General features: G+C 33.0%; 1 protein-coding gene across 2 annotated transcripts in view; it reads left to right on the forward strand.

The window, feature by feature from the left end:
* The window catches only part of su(w[a]) (suppressor of white-apricot), a 26,456-nt gene extending 17,360 nt beyond the window's left edge, over positions 1-9,096 (forward strand). The window contains exons 17-28 of one of the 2 annotated variants that reach the window (XM_080172421.1): positions 106-166; positions 525-568; positions 1,028-1,109; positions 1,844-1,945; positions 2,312-2,461; positions 2,948-3,119; positions 4,575-4,629; positions 6,170-6,278; positions 6,822-6,907; positions 7,348-7,441; positions 7,950-7,986; positions 8,427-9,096. In XM_080172421.1, the coding sequence (XP_080028547.1) occupies positions 106-166; positions 525-568; positions 1,028-1,109; positions 1,844-1,945; positions 2,312-2,461; positions 2,948-3,119; positions 4,575-4,629; positions 6,170-6,278; positions 6,822-6,907; positions 7,348-7,441; positions 7,950-7,986; positions 8,427-8,497 (1,063 nt within the window). In that variant the 3' untranslated portion in view covers positions 8,498-9,096. Of the gene's footprint in view, positions 1-105; positions 167-524; positions 569-1,027; positions 1,110-1,843; positions 1,946-2,311; positions 2,462-2,947; positions 3,120-4,061; positions 4,122-4,574; positions 4,630-6,169; positions 6,279-6,821; positions 6,908-7,347; positions 7,442-7,949; positions 7,987-8,426 lie in introns of those variants that run through there. The other variant, XR_013882532.1, reaches the window with a different exon arrangement.
* Positions 9,097-13,138: the final 4,042 nt, after the last annotated feature.

Here is a 13,138-nt window from a genome sequence, read left to right on the forward strand (position 1 = left end):
CTAGGGAATTACATTTGTGTGTTATTTATACCTAACGGCACTCTTTTTCTTTTGGAAGTTACATTTAATTTTTTCTAGTATGAAATAATAATATATCCTGATCTAAAGATCTCACACAACTGGAAATTTTGAAAGAGAGTTGGTGAAAGAACCCCTGGCATTTAAGGTAACTCCGTTTTTTTGATGGGCTACCTAAAAATTTGTTTATGTTGGTTTATCATAAAACAAGTGGCTGTGCTTTGGGTTTTAGGGAGGTACGTACCTTCTAAAACTTAGTTTTTAAATGAAAAATAAAATAAAAATTTGGTTGGGGGTAATTTTTAAAGGGCAATTTCTCTATTTCTCCTTAAATGGTGATGGTACCCTCCTCCAAAATTGTTATTAACCTTCTTAGTAATGGTGAGAAGCTACATTGTAAAGGAAACCATATCGGTTCAGCGGTTATTAGCAAGATCCTTTGGTATAGACAGACATCCTCTTACTTTATTCAAGGATATGTTGTGGAATTATTTTAATTTGTTTAGGTTAAAAAGACTGAAGAAAAAGAGACTCCTTTGGAAAAGCAGAGGTATTTGAGAGATTAGCCCAGCTACACTATGTAGCTGTATCTATACAAGAGTATATCCGTCCGTCCGTATGTCACTCAATCACAAAACAAAGTTTAGCATTTTATTTTACAATATTTAAAAAAAAACTTTTTTACTCGAGCTATTGTTAATTTTTAACAATGCAATGCTTATATAATAATTATAAGATATTTTTATTTTGGATTCGTTGGTACAAGATATCAATGTCCAAACTTTTCCCCCATTGAATTCAAAGTGTCATTTCATATTTGGCAAGTTCATCATGCAATTACTCATCGTCTTATCCTTTATGGTCCCTGTAATAAATGTATGTTACTCTGTTCAATTTTGTAGTGCCCTAAAAGTTGATAATTAAGCCTTTTGAAAAACCGTATTTTTGACCAACTTGCAATTTTTCTGACCAACTTGCTTTTTTACTGACAACTTGCAATTTTTCTAAGTGCCCTTCCAGTGGATAATGATGCTACAGATGAAGAGGGGGAGAATGGAGGTGATAATGATGACAAGGATTCGGATCAAGAGGTAAAAATCAACTACTATCGATATTTTACAGAAATTGATATATAATACGTGGATATTATGACAGGGTAATTTTTGTCGTCAATTTAGGGTTCTAATATAGTCAGCTATTGAAACGTTCCTCCAGGGACAGGGGAGGAGATGGAATACAGCCATATGATTGGGGGATGGAGGGTATAGTTATAATTATCATTTTATTAGAGAAGCGAAAGAATGGTGCAATATCCATGTAATTTTATATCCATTCTTAAAGGCATGTAGGTACTATTTGTATGTTTTAGTAGCAAAGTTACTTTTTATCTCATCTATGACTGCTATAAACTATTGTGTTAAATTAAAATCATTTACTCGGCTGCTATTTGAAATATACAACTACTTAGTTTATAACAACAATAAATATTACACTCTTTAATTATATTTTATCAAACAAAATTGCCAAGGGTTTACTTTTATGTAAGCATTTTTCTCCCTATAATTTGTTATAGTAAAAAAAAGAGGGTCTATTAATTTTACGTAAATCAAACATTATAGCAATAAAAATGCTGTTCAATAAAATTTCTTTTAAGAAGGAGCACTTAGTATATATTTACAGTAGACCAGAATTTTACACTCGAAAAGATATTCTTTGCTTTTCATTTGGCGTACCCTTTACCTAAACAGTACACAGCTGCTATGTCAGTTTCATAAGTAAGTGCGACTTTCTGTATCCTTATACTTACAAAGTCTTGATAAAAAAGGATGCGGAACCAGAGCCCAGCGGACCGACTGTGAAAGCCGAACCTAAAATTTACCAAAAAGAAGAGGAGAAAAAAAGAAGCGTGGAGGAAACTAAAATTAAGGTGAGTTTATTTGAAATGTTGCAAGTTGTAACTCTTAAGAATTTTTCGTATGTTCGTCATTGAATGACAAATATTACTTCTTCACATTTATCTGTTATTATTATATCTTAAGTTTGTTGGAGCTCTGTATTAGAAGGTGGATTAGAGGCTAGGAGATAACCAAAAACCATTTTGGGACTTCCCTAAAGTGAAGAACTCATAGTTTTGTCAACACAATCTCTCACTCGTTGGCTTAAATCTTTGTACGCTTTGATTGGATTGTACATTACAACCCTTCAGTGTCCAAGTTGTAATTTGTTGCAGATGGACATCAATCTATCTTCCATTGTCTTGTCCCTATCAATTTTTACAACAAAATAATTTTAGGATAAGCTGGCCGCCGCAGCCCGCGAAAAGATGATCGTGAATGCGCGGGAACGCGCGGTTCAGTTGGAGCGGAAGCGGAAAGCCGCGCAATTTCTTGCTCACCTTGCGGAGAGAAATACAACGGTCAGCTCAAATGTTCCCATTGAGCAGGTAGGTCATAGGTAGCGAAGCTAAGCTTAACTTTTTTTGGGTTCTCGGTTTGTTGATTTGGTTATCCGTTTATCTAGGTATTCATTAATCTATTTTAACCTGGGAGGGACTGTAGATTATAATGGACCCCAAAGTTTTAATCTCTCATTCGTTGGCCTCAAAACTTTGAGGACTATTATTTAGACTTAATTGGTAAGTACAAACTAGTACCTAGTGTACTAACCTTTCCAAAAATTATTTTAGTTTGCAAACGGGGTGACTTTGTTTATTCTAATTTTATCCTAATGATCCCTGCCTTTAGCATATTTTATATGAATAATGTATCAGTCTTACTAACTCTTTTTCTTCTGTATTTATTTCTCTCACTGTTTATCTCTCTCTTTCTTTCTAACTCTTTCTCTCTCTCTCTTCATCTTTCTATCTCACTCTCTCTTTCTATCTCTATCTATCTATCCCTTTCACCTACTAAAATCTTATTAATCCAAGGAGGAAAATCTATCAGAACAAAAACTAATAACCGCCGCCGTTTCTACGCCGCCAACAGTCGTCGCCAGCCCACCCCGCCTTGTGATACCGGTCCTTGCATCGGACCCCGCCAAGTCATCGCCTTCGCCCCGGAAATCTTCGCCATCGCCCACCAAACGCCACTCATCGTCAGGTGAGAATTTTCAAGGATTTTTAAAGAAAATAAATCATGTTATTTATATTTATATGTTTTAGTAATAGTAAAATAAGTAAGCTTACTGGATTATTTTTGATATAATAGAATTGTTCTATTATATTAAAACAATCATTATAAGCTTTATGTTTTACTATTTATTTATCATTTTTAGATTATATTTTTATGGATAAATTTTTTAACACAGTGGAGAAAATTTATCCATTAAAAAGATATTTTAAACTTTTGATTTTGTCCAAGTAGTCTTTACTTTAATCAGGGATCTCAAGAGATAAGACAATAGGTGATAAGTATTTATGCATTTAAAATTATTGGTTGAAGTTTTGGAAACTGCTTCTTTTATCCAACCAATCAAGATTTTTAAAAAAAATATTAAAGGCTACATGAATAAAATTTATAAAAGTTCTCTTGTGTGTTGTAAGAGATGTTGCTCTAAAAAAATTAAAAATCAATTTTAGTCAATCATTAACACTATTAAGAAAATTACTTGTACATAATAACTATAACTTCTTTAAATTTTCATATTTTGTTGCTTTAACAAAAAACTTGAATTTAAAAAATGAACAAATACGAGGACGGTTACGTTCAATAAAAGCGAGGCTGTTATAAAATATAAGGGCTTATAAAAAACTGGAACACTTATTTAGGACAATTAATTTTAATTTAATGATTTCATCCCTTAGAAATTTAATTTCCCCCGGCTGTGTAGCATAAAAGACTGACCATTATACCAAGTAAGAAGTACATTAGTATAAGAATGAGAAATCTTCAACAAAAAAATAGGTGTCTATCTTTAATAGGAGCCAATAGATTCATTTTTTCCCCGGAAACGAACAGACGGACTTTAGAATTATTTTACAAAGCAACATCTCTTAATTTTAATTAAAAAAAAAAACTATTTTTCCTTGAAACTCCCTGCAGGCTGAAAACTGTGAAAAAATGTGGTGGCTAAACTTGACACGTCCTAGTGTAAAGGTGCAGGTAAGCTGACGTAGCAGGCGGTGCGCGGCATTTGCGCGCAATCAATCAATCACTATTGCGCGCAAATTTCCCGCCATTAATTGTGTAAGTATAATAAAATTTATAGCCAGGCTGAAATTAAAGTCTTTAACTTTCTTCTAAAAAGTAAATTTTTGAATTTAGAGCCTTTTATATCAGCCTTGTTATCTAAAAAAAAAATAAGGTGATGAAAAAGGTAAATATTTTTTTATTAATGCAACTACCTCATATCATATGTTTAGTAGTAAAGAAAAAAAGCATTTTTTTATTTTAAAAGGCACTTGAAGAAATTCAACCATTCCTTTATTTTTTCCACTAGACAAAATAGGTATTTCCTCAAGTGCCACAACCCTGTCCCTAAATAATAAAAATAAAGGATATATGTATTATTTTTTAAAGAAAATTATTTTTTGTTAATATTTCTTTATTATTTAGAGTCTGAGGGGAGTGAGGAGGAGAGAAGGAGAAGAAAGAGAAGGAAAAGATCTAGGTAAGCTTGTTTCTAGTATAGCTTCAAAACCTATTAATTTCTGCTGGATTAGAACCGGTTCTGAAAAATCATGTGCAGGGTCCTATTATAAACAATTTTCCACGAATATTAAAATTAAAGTTATAAAGAGGGGGGGGGGGGGGAGGCAGATGGGCCAATTATTGAAATCAAAAGTAAAACGCGCAGAGTTAAATATATATTATACCACCTCTATTAATCTATTTACTCTAATCTACGCCCCTATAAAGGTCATTAGGGTAACCGTAATTCTAATTTCCAGAAAAATAAATACAATCCTTATACTAAAGTAACAGGATGTATGTGTGTCTGTGTATGTGTGTCTGTACCGAAGGATCTCGCTAATCGCTGAACCGATCGGGTTCTCCTTATCACGGTAGCTTTTCATAGGTCCCGGGAAGGTTTATAACTTTTTTTTTAGGGGTGGGACACCCCCAACCCCCCAAAAAATGAAAAATGCCCCACCCCCAACCCCCCAAAAAAATGAAAAATCCCCCCCCGAAATTTTTTTTTTTAATTTTTTTAACTAAAATTAAAAATAAGGGGGGGGGGCACCGGCACCCCCCCCCCCCCCCAAAAAAAAAAAAAAAAAATCGCCTTCCCCAAAATATTTTTTTACTTTTTCTTTTAAAATCTAAAATAAGAAATTGGGTTATTAAATTCGACTCTCTCCTCCTCAAGTGCCCCTAGAGGCCTTTAGGGGGCGTAGCCGCTAGTTCTTATATAAAAGTAACAGGATTTTTGAGTGAAACTTCTAACAATTTCTGGGAAAGTTTATATCTGTTTTAGCCTTTAGGGGAGGTTTTTTTTACCCTCCCAAGAGAAAAAATACCATTCCCTGCTTTCCTCAAGTGCGCCTAGAGTAATATAATGAAAGTTTGACTTTGCCAAAGCGTTTGATATACATATAAGCCTTTTACTAAAGTAACAGGATATTCGTTTGTCTGTCTGTCTGTACCTCGATCTCGCTAACCACTGAACCAATATGGTTCTCCTTTTCACGGTAGCTACTCATAGGTCTTGGGAAGGTTTATACCTAACTGTTTTATGGGAGGTTACCTCCACCCTCCCAAGAGAAAAAATACCCTGCCTCCTTCCCTTAAGTGTTCCTAGAGTAATGTTATGGACGTTTGCCTTTCAAAAGCGATTGATAATGATAACCCTTTTAACACGATCTTTTTTGCCTGTTTGTATCAAATGATCTCGCTAATCGCTGAACCGAAATGGTTTTCCTTTACAATGTAGCTTATCACAGGTCTCAGGAAGGTTTATTATTATTTTCCAAAGTAAATCGGCAATAAATTGTAAGTACCGCTAGTCGTTACTACTGCATGACTTTCTAGAACCTTCTTTCGTACAAGGGTGCAGAAATTTTACCTTTTAAAACTACAATAAAATCTCCACAAATCCTTGAAAGCGCTCTAGGGGCGTATCCGCTAGTTAAAATTAAAGAGAGTCATGCTTTTTTTATTTGTAAAAAAAGGCATACTTTTTGATAGAAACTAATCTTGTTAAATTTTAGATCCAGATCTAGAAGTCGGTCACGTGACCGAAGAAAGCGAAAGCGTCATCACAGGTCTAGGTCAAGATCTCGGTCCTCAAGGCGTAGGAGTAAGAAGAAGAAAAGAAAGGTATGTAGAATATACGTGGATATTATGACAGGGGAAAAATTGTCGTCAATTTAAGTTGCTAACATGGAACTCGATTATTTAACAGTTTATTCATCTAGATGAGGGTAGGGAATAAGCTTATACCAACAACGAAATTAATTCGAGAAAAAAAACACGGAACCTATACTTACGTGTTTTTCAGCTGTCGTTGGGGGACGGGGTCAACACATAGTAGAATTGATGACCTTTACATCTGCCCCCCAAATATTATTTTAGATTTATTTCTCTTGTTGGTTATACCTTATTCCAGGGAGGGAATGGGATAAATGTGATGTATGGGGGATATTGTTTTAAGCCCGCTGCGAGTTTCACTTTATTAGAGAACATGAAAATCTCGAGTCCTAGCATAAGCCATATCAAAATTGAAGACAACTCTCAAATGAAACATACTGCTGTAATGTCAGTCTTTTAGAGGAATAGAAGGGAAATGCTTTGACACATTTAAAGGCATTATCATTACAGTAAAGCCCGCTCCATGTCATTTAAAAGTGTTTCTTTTTCTAGGAGAGCAGTAGAAGCGAGCGGTCATCAAGAAGACATCGGTCTCGGTCAAAAAAACGGTCACGGCGGCGTAAACATTCTAGTTCAAGGTAATATATTTAACAGCACAGGTAAATTTAAGAGGAGGGTTGAGGTGCCTGGTGCATTGCTTTTTAAATACAAGAAAGCTTTTCTATAACAAGAATCGGTCCGTCCGTAACGGTTAGCTCTTTTCGTTAATTTAGACATGTTAAAATTGCTTTATCGATTTCAAACTCTGCATCGTGATTCCTATAACAATACGATTTAGGAATATCAGGTTCATTATTATGAGCGAAGTATCTCTATAATTAAATACTAAAAATGATAATATATCCTTTACAGTATGTTGAATTTGCGCAATTTAGGAACAAACTTGTGTACCATTTTGTTTAGACTTACACTCTGTATGTTCTGCTTATTAAGTTCTGACACTCTGCAAAAGTTATTGTTCGTTACTTTTTATTTTAGAGCTTCGCTTTTACTGGTGTTATAATACTTGTTTTTACAGGTCTCGAAGTTCAAGTACGTCCCGGTCCAGCAGTGAAGATTCCACAATACACATTCTAGATTCAGATACAGACACAGAATCTAATAGTAAAAAGGTAAGAGATAAAACATAGATATATAGAATATACGTGGATATTATAACAGGAGAAAAGTTGTTGTCAACTTAGGTTGCTAACATGGACTTTACTATTGGTCAGTACTTTTATCCAGTAAGAGAGAAGGGGATGTGGTAAAGGGGGTGATCGTTATTTTATCCAGCTACAAATTTCACTCTATTAGAGTACATGATAATCTCGTATAAGATCCAAGTAATAATAAATCCATTGCTTATCAAATAAGGATGACAACATCCATAAGTAGCGAAGCAGAACAAAAATATGGAATTGATAAATGGACAAAGTGGGTTATAGGGCAGATGTTCAGTTCTCATAACAAAAAAGAGAGAAAATATGCAAAAACTTACGAAACCTTTAAAAATATTCAAATTTTATGTCCGATATTTCCTACACTGTGTTCCTATTGTTCAATTTACTGAGAAGGGATCTAGATCTACTATATCTATTACTTGTTTAATGGCAACTTGACATTTTATTTATATTTCAGAACGGAATATCGAAGCTTGAGGATAATCCGACTATAAAGGAAAGGATCTTTTTTTGGAACAATACATACATAATTTAAACCAAATCACTACTCCCCCCCCCCCCCTGGTAAAAATCTTGTAATCCCATGGATCTTAATGGATAAGACAATAGACGATAAATAGATGTACACAATCAAAGATTGTTAAAAACTTCATAGAATAATGTTTTTTTTTTGGTTGAAAAGTTTGGACACTGCTAGTTTGAACCAACCAATCAAGATTTGATAGCAGAAGCCAAAGTTTTTAAGCCAACTAATAAACGAATGGGTTTATGAAACTTTGGATACCTGTAATAAAATTACATCCCCATGTCCCCTTCTCTTTATGATTGTATTCAGTGGCGTGATTTACCAGAGGTGTTAAAATAGGGTAAAGCGTGCCTTTCAAATTTACCGCCAAAATGCTTCTAACCCTAAAAAGATCTTATTTTTTATCGCAGCCTGCCATCAATGAAATCAAAGAGGATCTACGGGCCAAGGTTCGAGCACTGCTGGGATCAACATCATAACAAATCAATCAATCAAATTAAGGGAACAACTATATATTCACTCGTTTCGTATTCATTTGGTGGCAAACAAACTAAACGAGAAGTAACGCAAGGATTTTTAATAGCGTTCAAATGATTACGAAATGAGTAACATGTGTAGAAATTTCAATTATAGGAAAAGGTATTCATTGATTCAAGTTTATATTACTTTGAATATTAGGAATCACTTTTGGGTGGAAAGGCCTAATTTTCTAACCATTTTTTCATTGTCTATTGTTAAAAAGTTGTATTTAAATGGCTAGTATTTTCAATTATTTGTTTTTAAATCAGCAATAGAAATGAGCAATTTACATTTAGACTCGAACTAAAACTTTATAGATTGCTGGCTGCCATATGGCTTAATGCAATAATGAGTATAGTAAGGCCAACAAAAAATCTGGAAAAGTTAAACATAACTTACACATCCAGCCGTTTGACCGCTAGTAGCAGCCTATAAAGTTTACTTTCCATTCTTAGAATTAATATGAATAAAATTCTTTAAAAATATTATTTTACTAACAATATTGTTACTTTTCATTGTTTGGTTGTTTCATTTTCTATGAATAAATATTCATTCTTTATTATTTTTTCTTGTGATTCTATAACAGGGGGCTTAAAACTTGTAGTTTGTCCAAACCATTTAAGATTTTCCCTTACTCTCCTAATGGATTAACAAACTGACCAATAAATAAGCTCCTTATTAGAAAGCATAATTTACGACAAATATACGTCCACGTATATCTTAGATCCTAGATAAAGTTAATCCTTTTCTACAGTTAGGGGCTTATATCCATTATTACTTTGATGATACTGCTGCCCATATCCGTCATTTGTAAGCCCTTTTTAAAAATCAAGTTTATTCCAATAATACGAGCGACTAAATTTTGGAACTATAGAAATTCGAATAACTTTTTACAGCTCACTTGTATTATATGTGGTTGAAATGGAAAATATCATCCTTGCAAACTAAAAATGTTTTACTCAACAATATGGCCGGATTGGTTTAATGTACTGTGTAGAGATCTATTTATACTTTATTTCATACTAGCGGCTGCGACCCTAGTATCCAGATGCTCTATATTGGAAGGGATATGGAAAGGCAGAAAACATAAACCATACCCAGACTTATTTATAAGAATAAAATAGCCTAAAACCATCTCATGACCAATAAGAAGCTTCACTGTACAGGAGAACCATATAAATTCAGCGGTTAGCGAGATCCTTCGCTACAGACAAAAAAAGCTTACTACTTTATGTAATAGGATTAGTGATTGCAAATGAATGTGGTAGGGATGAAAAATAGCCTAAACCATGCCTAGACTTGTCATCTTAGGACCTATTAGAAGCTTCACTGTAAAGTAAAACTATATCGGTTCAGCAGATAGCGAAATCCTTCGCTACAGACAAAAACAACTTTATACACTTAACAGAGATACATAATACATGTAAATTAAAGATAACATTTATTTGGCAGAAATATACAACAAAAAGACAAAAATTAACAATTTTTGTATCAGAAAGTATTCATATCAAAGTATTTTTAACACTAAGTAATTAAATTAGCAGATTAACGCGTTTTTTTATTATTTACAAACTGAATAAACTAATTATAATATGCGTTTGGTCACAATTTGACCTAGTCAGCGCCATTGACTGGAAGCTTGCACCCACTTTATGTTATATCGCAATAAAATTACCCCTTTTCTTAGCTGATATCCCCCCCAAAAATAAAAAACTTTATTAAATATTTCATTAGTTAAAACATCAGAGTAAAGGGGTGTTTAAAGAATAAAAAGCTTGGACGTTCTCGATTGCAATATCATAATTATATTACTGCAAGTTAAAAACACTTTGAAATACTAAAAAAGCACATTTGATTTTATTTATATATGTACAAATGAAAAGATTATAAATTATGGCACGAAACCTTGAGAAATCAAATTTTGAAGTCAGAATTTCAAGTGGTGTTTTCCCTCAAAGGGCCTTGTTGAGCAAGGGTTATCCCCTCTTTTGAGCAGTGGAAGTGCTTCATTTTTTTTTATTATTTTAAGTCAAGTTACGGTATATAATATTAAAAAGCCTAGGAAAAAAAACCCTCCCCTCAACAAACTATTTAAAAACTAGGGGTTAAGTGCTCAACAGGCAATTTGAAGGAAAGCATCTTTCAAATAGTTTAGCTAGAAAATTAAATTTTCTTTTGTTACTATGAACAGTAAAAGTAAATGTTTGAAAATTTAAATCAGTAGCGTCATATTTTTCGCAATATTCCGTAAAATTAGTGCATGATTTCAGCCAAATGCGATTAATAGGTCAAAGGTTGTTCATTACACTATGCGTTTGGTTAAAATTAAGTGCAGTTTGACCTAATAAGCGCATTTGACTGGAAGCTTGCACCCAATTTTACGTAATATTAAGAAAAAAATAACACTCTCTTTTTACCTTTAAATTCACTGGGATATGTGTCATGATAAAAACAATAAAAGTAATTGATTATAAATATGAGAAAACTTTTAAGCTCTTTGATTATCAAGCGACTATAAAATAAGTAAAATGCACAGCTAAATTTGTTTTGTAAACAAACGTACTGAAAAACAGGTTTTGGCTGTTTAAAAAGTAGTCTCGGACTAATTGTTAAAAATTCAGCAGTGCATTTTTTTAGTATTTTAGTTCCTTGATAATCCTAGTTTTTCATTTACTTCAAGTGCTTAAAAGTTTCACTTTATGTATAATCATTTTCTAATAATAGTTATATATCGCATCGTATTATAGACATCTCTCTGCAGAAATCTTATTAATCTTATAATTTTTATTATGTTATTTGAAGAAAATTATCAATAATACGATACGAAACATGATTTTTCAGTATGGCTGAGAACCGGATATTAATCGGTTTTTAAGCCATACCTACTGATGAAAAAATTATTGAGGTCACAAATGATAGATTTTTCTAAATTATCTATAACTTTTATTTAAATTATAATTTTTGAAACTCTAAAAATATTTCATAGATAAAGAAAAGAAATTTGTAAGAGAGTTTCAAAAATATCAATATCTTCCAAAAGTTTCAGAAACCTTTTTTTTACATATTTACAAAATATTAACATAATTGTTCACTAGTGAGCACTTCTTACTTCCTTATACAAAAAAATCACGCATGAACGGAAAAAGCCTAAAAACTATCCTTAATTATAAAAAATACATTAAGAAATGATGGTGTGTTGAAAAAAAATATTTTTTCCAACAATTGAAAGAGATTTTTATATTTTTCTTATCGTCTATGGTGAAGCCATGGCTGCCAACACAAAAATGTTAAAACCGTATTTTTGTTCTCATTTCAACAATTTCCAGAGTTGACATGAGATTCATACCTTAAACTTTTCCTTTAAACTTGCTTGGCAATCGAAAACCTTTAAATCAACACATTTATTAATGTGTAGGAGTACAGCTCTTCACAAGTCATTTTTACCTGGAGGTCGATTGTGGGAAAACCCCTGCCTAATATCAAATTTTTTTTTCATAAATGGAATAGTCTATACTTGGGTAAAATATGGTATCAATTCTAGATTGGAGACGTTATTCTAACTAGTTCTATAACTGAATAATCTTTTTCTAAAAATCTAGCTTCCTTTCTTTGCACTTCTTTGTACTTTTTTTCTTGTCAAAATGATAAAATGATTTAACAAATAGCTGTTTAGGCCTTCCTAAACGAAGATCCAATGATTGTGATGAATATAAGCATCCATGATATGCTTCACAGCTCAATATGTATAAGGTATAGTAAATATTACAAATCTTAAACGGCAACCATGATTTTACATCAATTTCTTTTTGATCTTAAGAGCTTTGCTTTAATGAATATTGTCATCCTTTTAACTTTTAACAGTCGTGCGCCTTGCCGTACCTTAATTGGTTGGGGGGGGGGGGCGTTCAAGGCTCCCCCCCCCTATTATCTCAGTTCCTATTAGAGTTAGAGGGGTAATTTTTGTTGTGCAAGTCCCCTGTTTGATAATGAATTTTCGACCTTTTATAAGTCAAAGTCAATTTTAGCTTCCTTCACCCTTTTATTTAACAACCTTTGTTTTTAGGTCCTTTTTTACTTAAAAATTTCAAACGGCTGTAATTTTCTTATTTTTGAAGCTAGAAGAACATTTTTTTCTAGGAAATTTTTTCTTTATGTAAAATTTTATATTAGAAATATCAAAACATAAATTTCAGCGGTCGCAGCTGTATTTTGCAGCTGCCAGCCGCCGCAGTCGGTGGTCGGCGGAAACGGCGGCGGATCTTTATGAAATTTTAATACGTTAGACATGTAAGAAAAGCCTAAGTTTAAAATTTGACGTCTCTAAGTCAAAAATTGCGGCCACAGGAGTTTTTAAAAGATTTATGGAGACCTGGAGGATCAGGACCTGCAGGATTATACCGTTCAACGCCCCCCCCCCCCCCAAACCGTTAAGGGTTAAATAAAAATTAACAATGTATTATTTTTTTAGTAGCAATGTCTGTCCGTCTTTTAGAGACAAAAAGGGGAAAACTTCATTTTCTCAGCTCCTATAAAAGATAGAAGGCTGAAACTTCTCGTAAACATTCAATCAATATGGAGCATAATTAAGTATAAAACATCCA

Source organism: Acartia tonsa, chromosome 9 (genome assembly GCF_053477335.1).
Source record: "Acartia tonsa isolate MP-2025a chromosome 9, ASM5347733v1, whole genome shotgun sequence".
NCBI lineage: Eukaryota > Metazoa > Arthropoda > Copepoda > Calanoida > Acartiidae > Acartia > Acartia tonsa.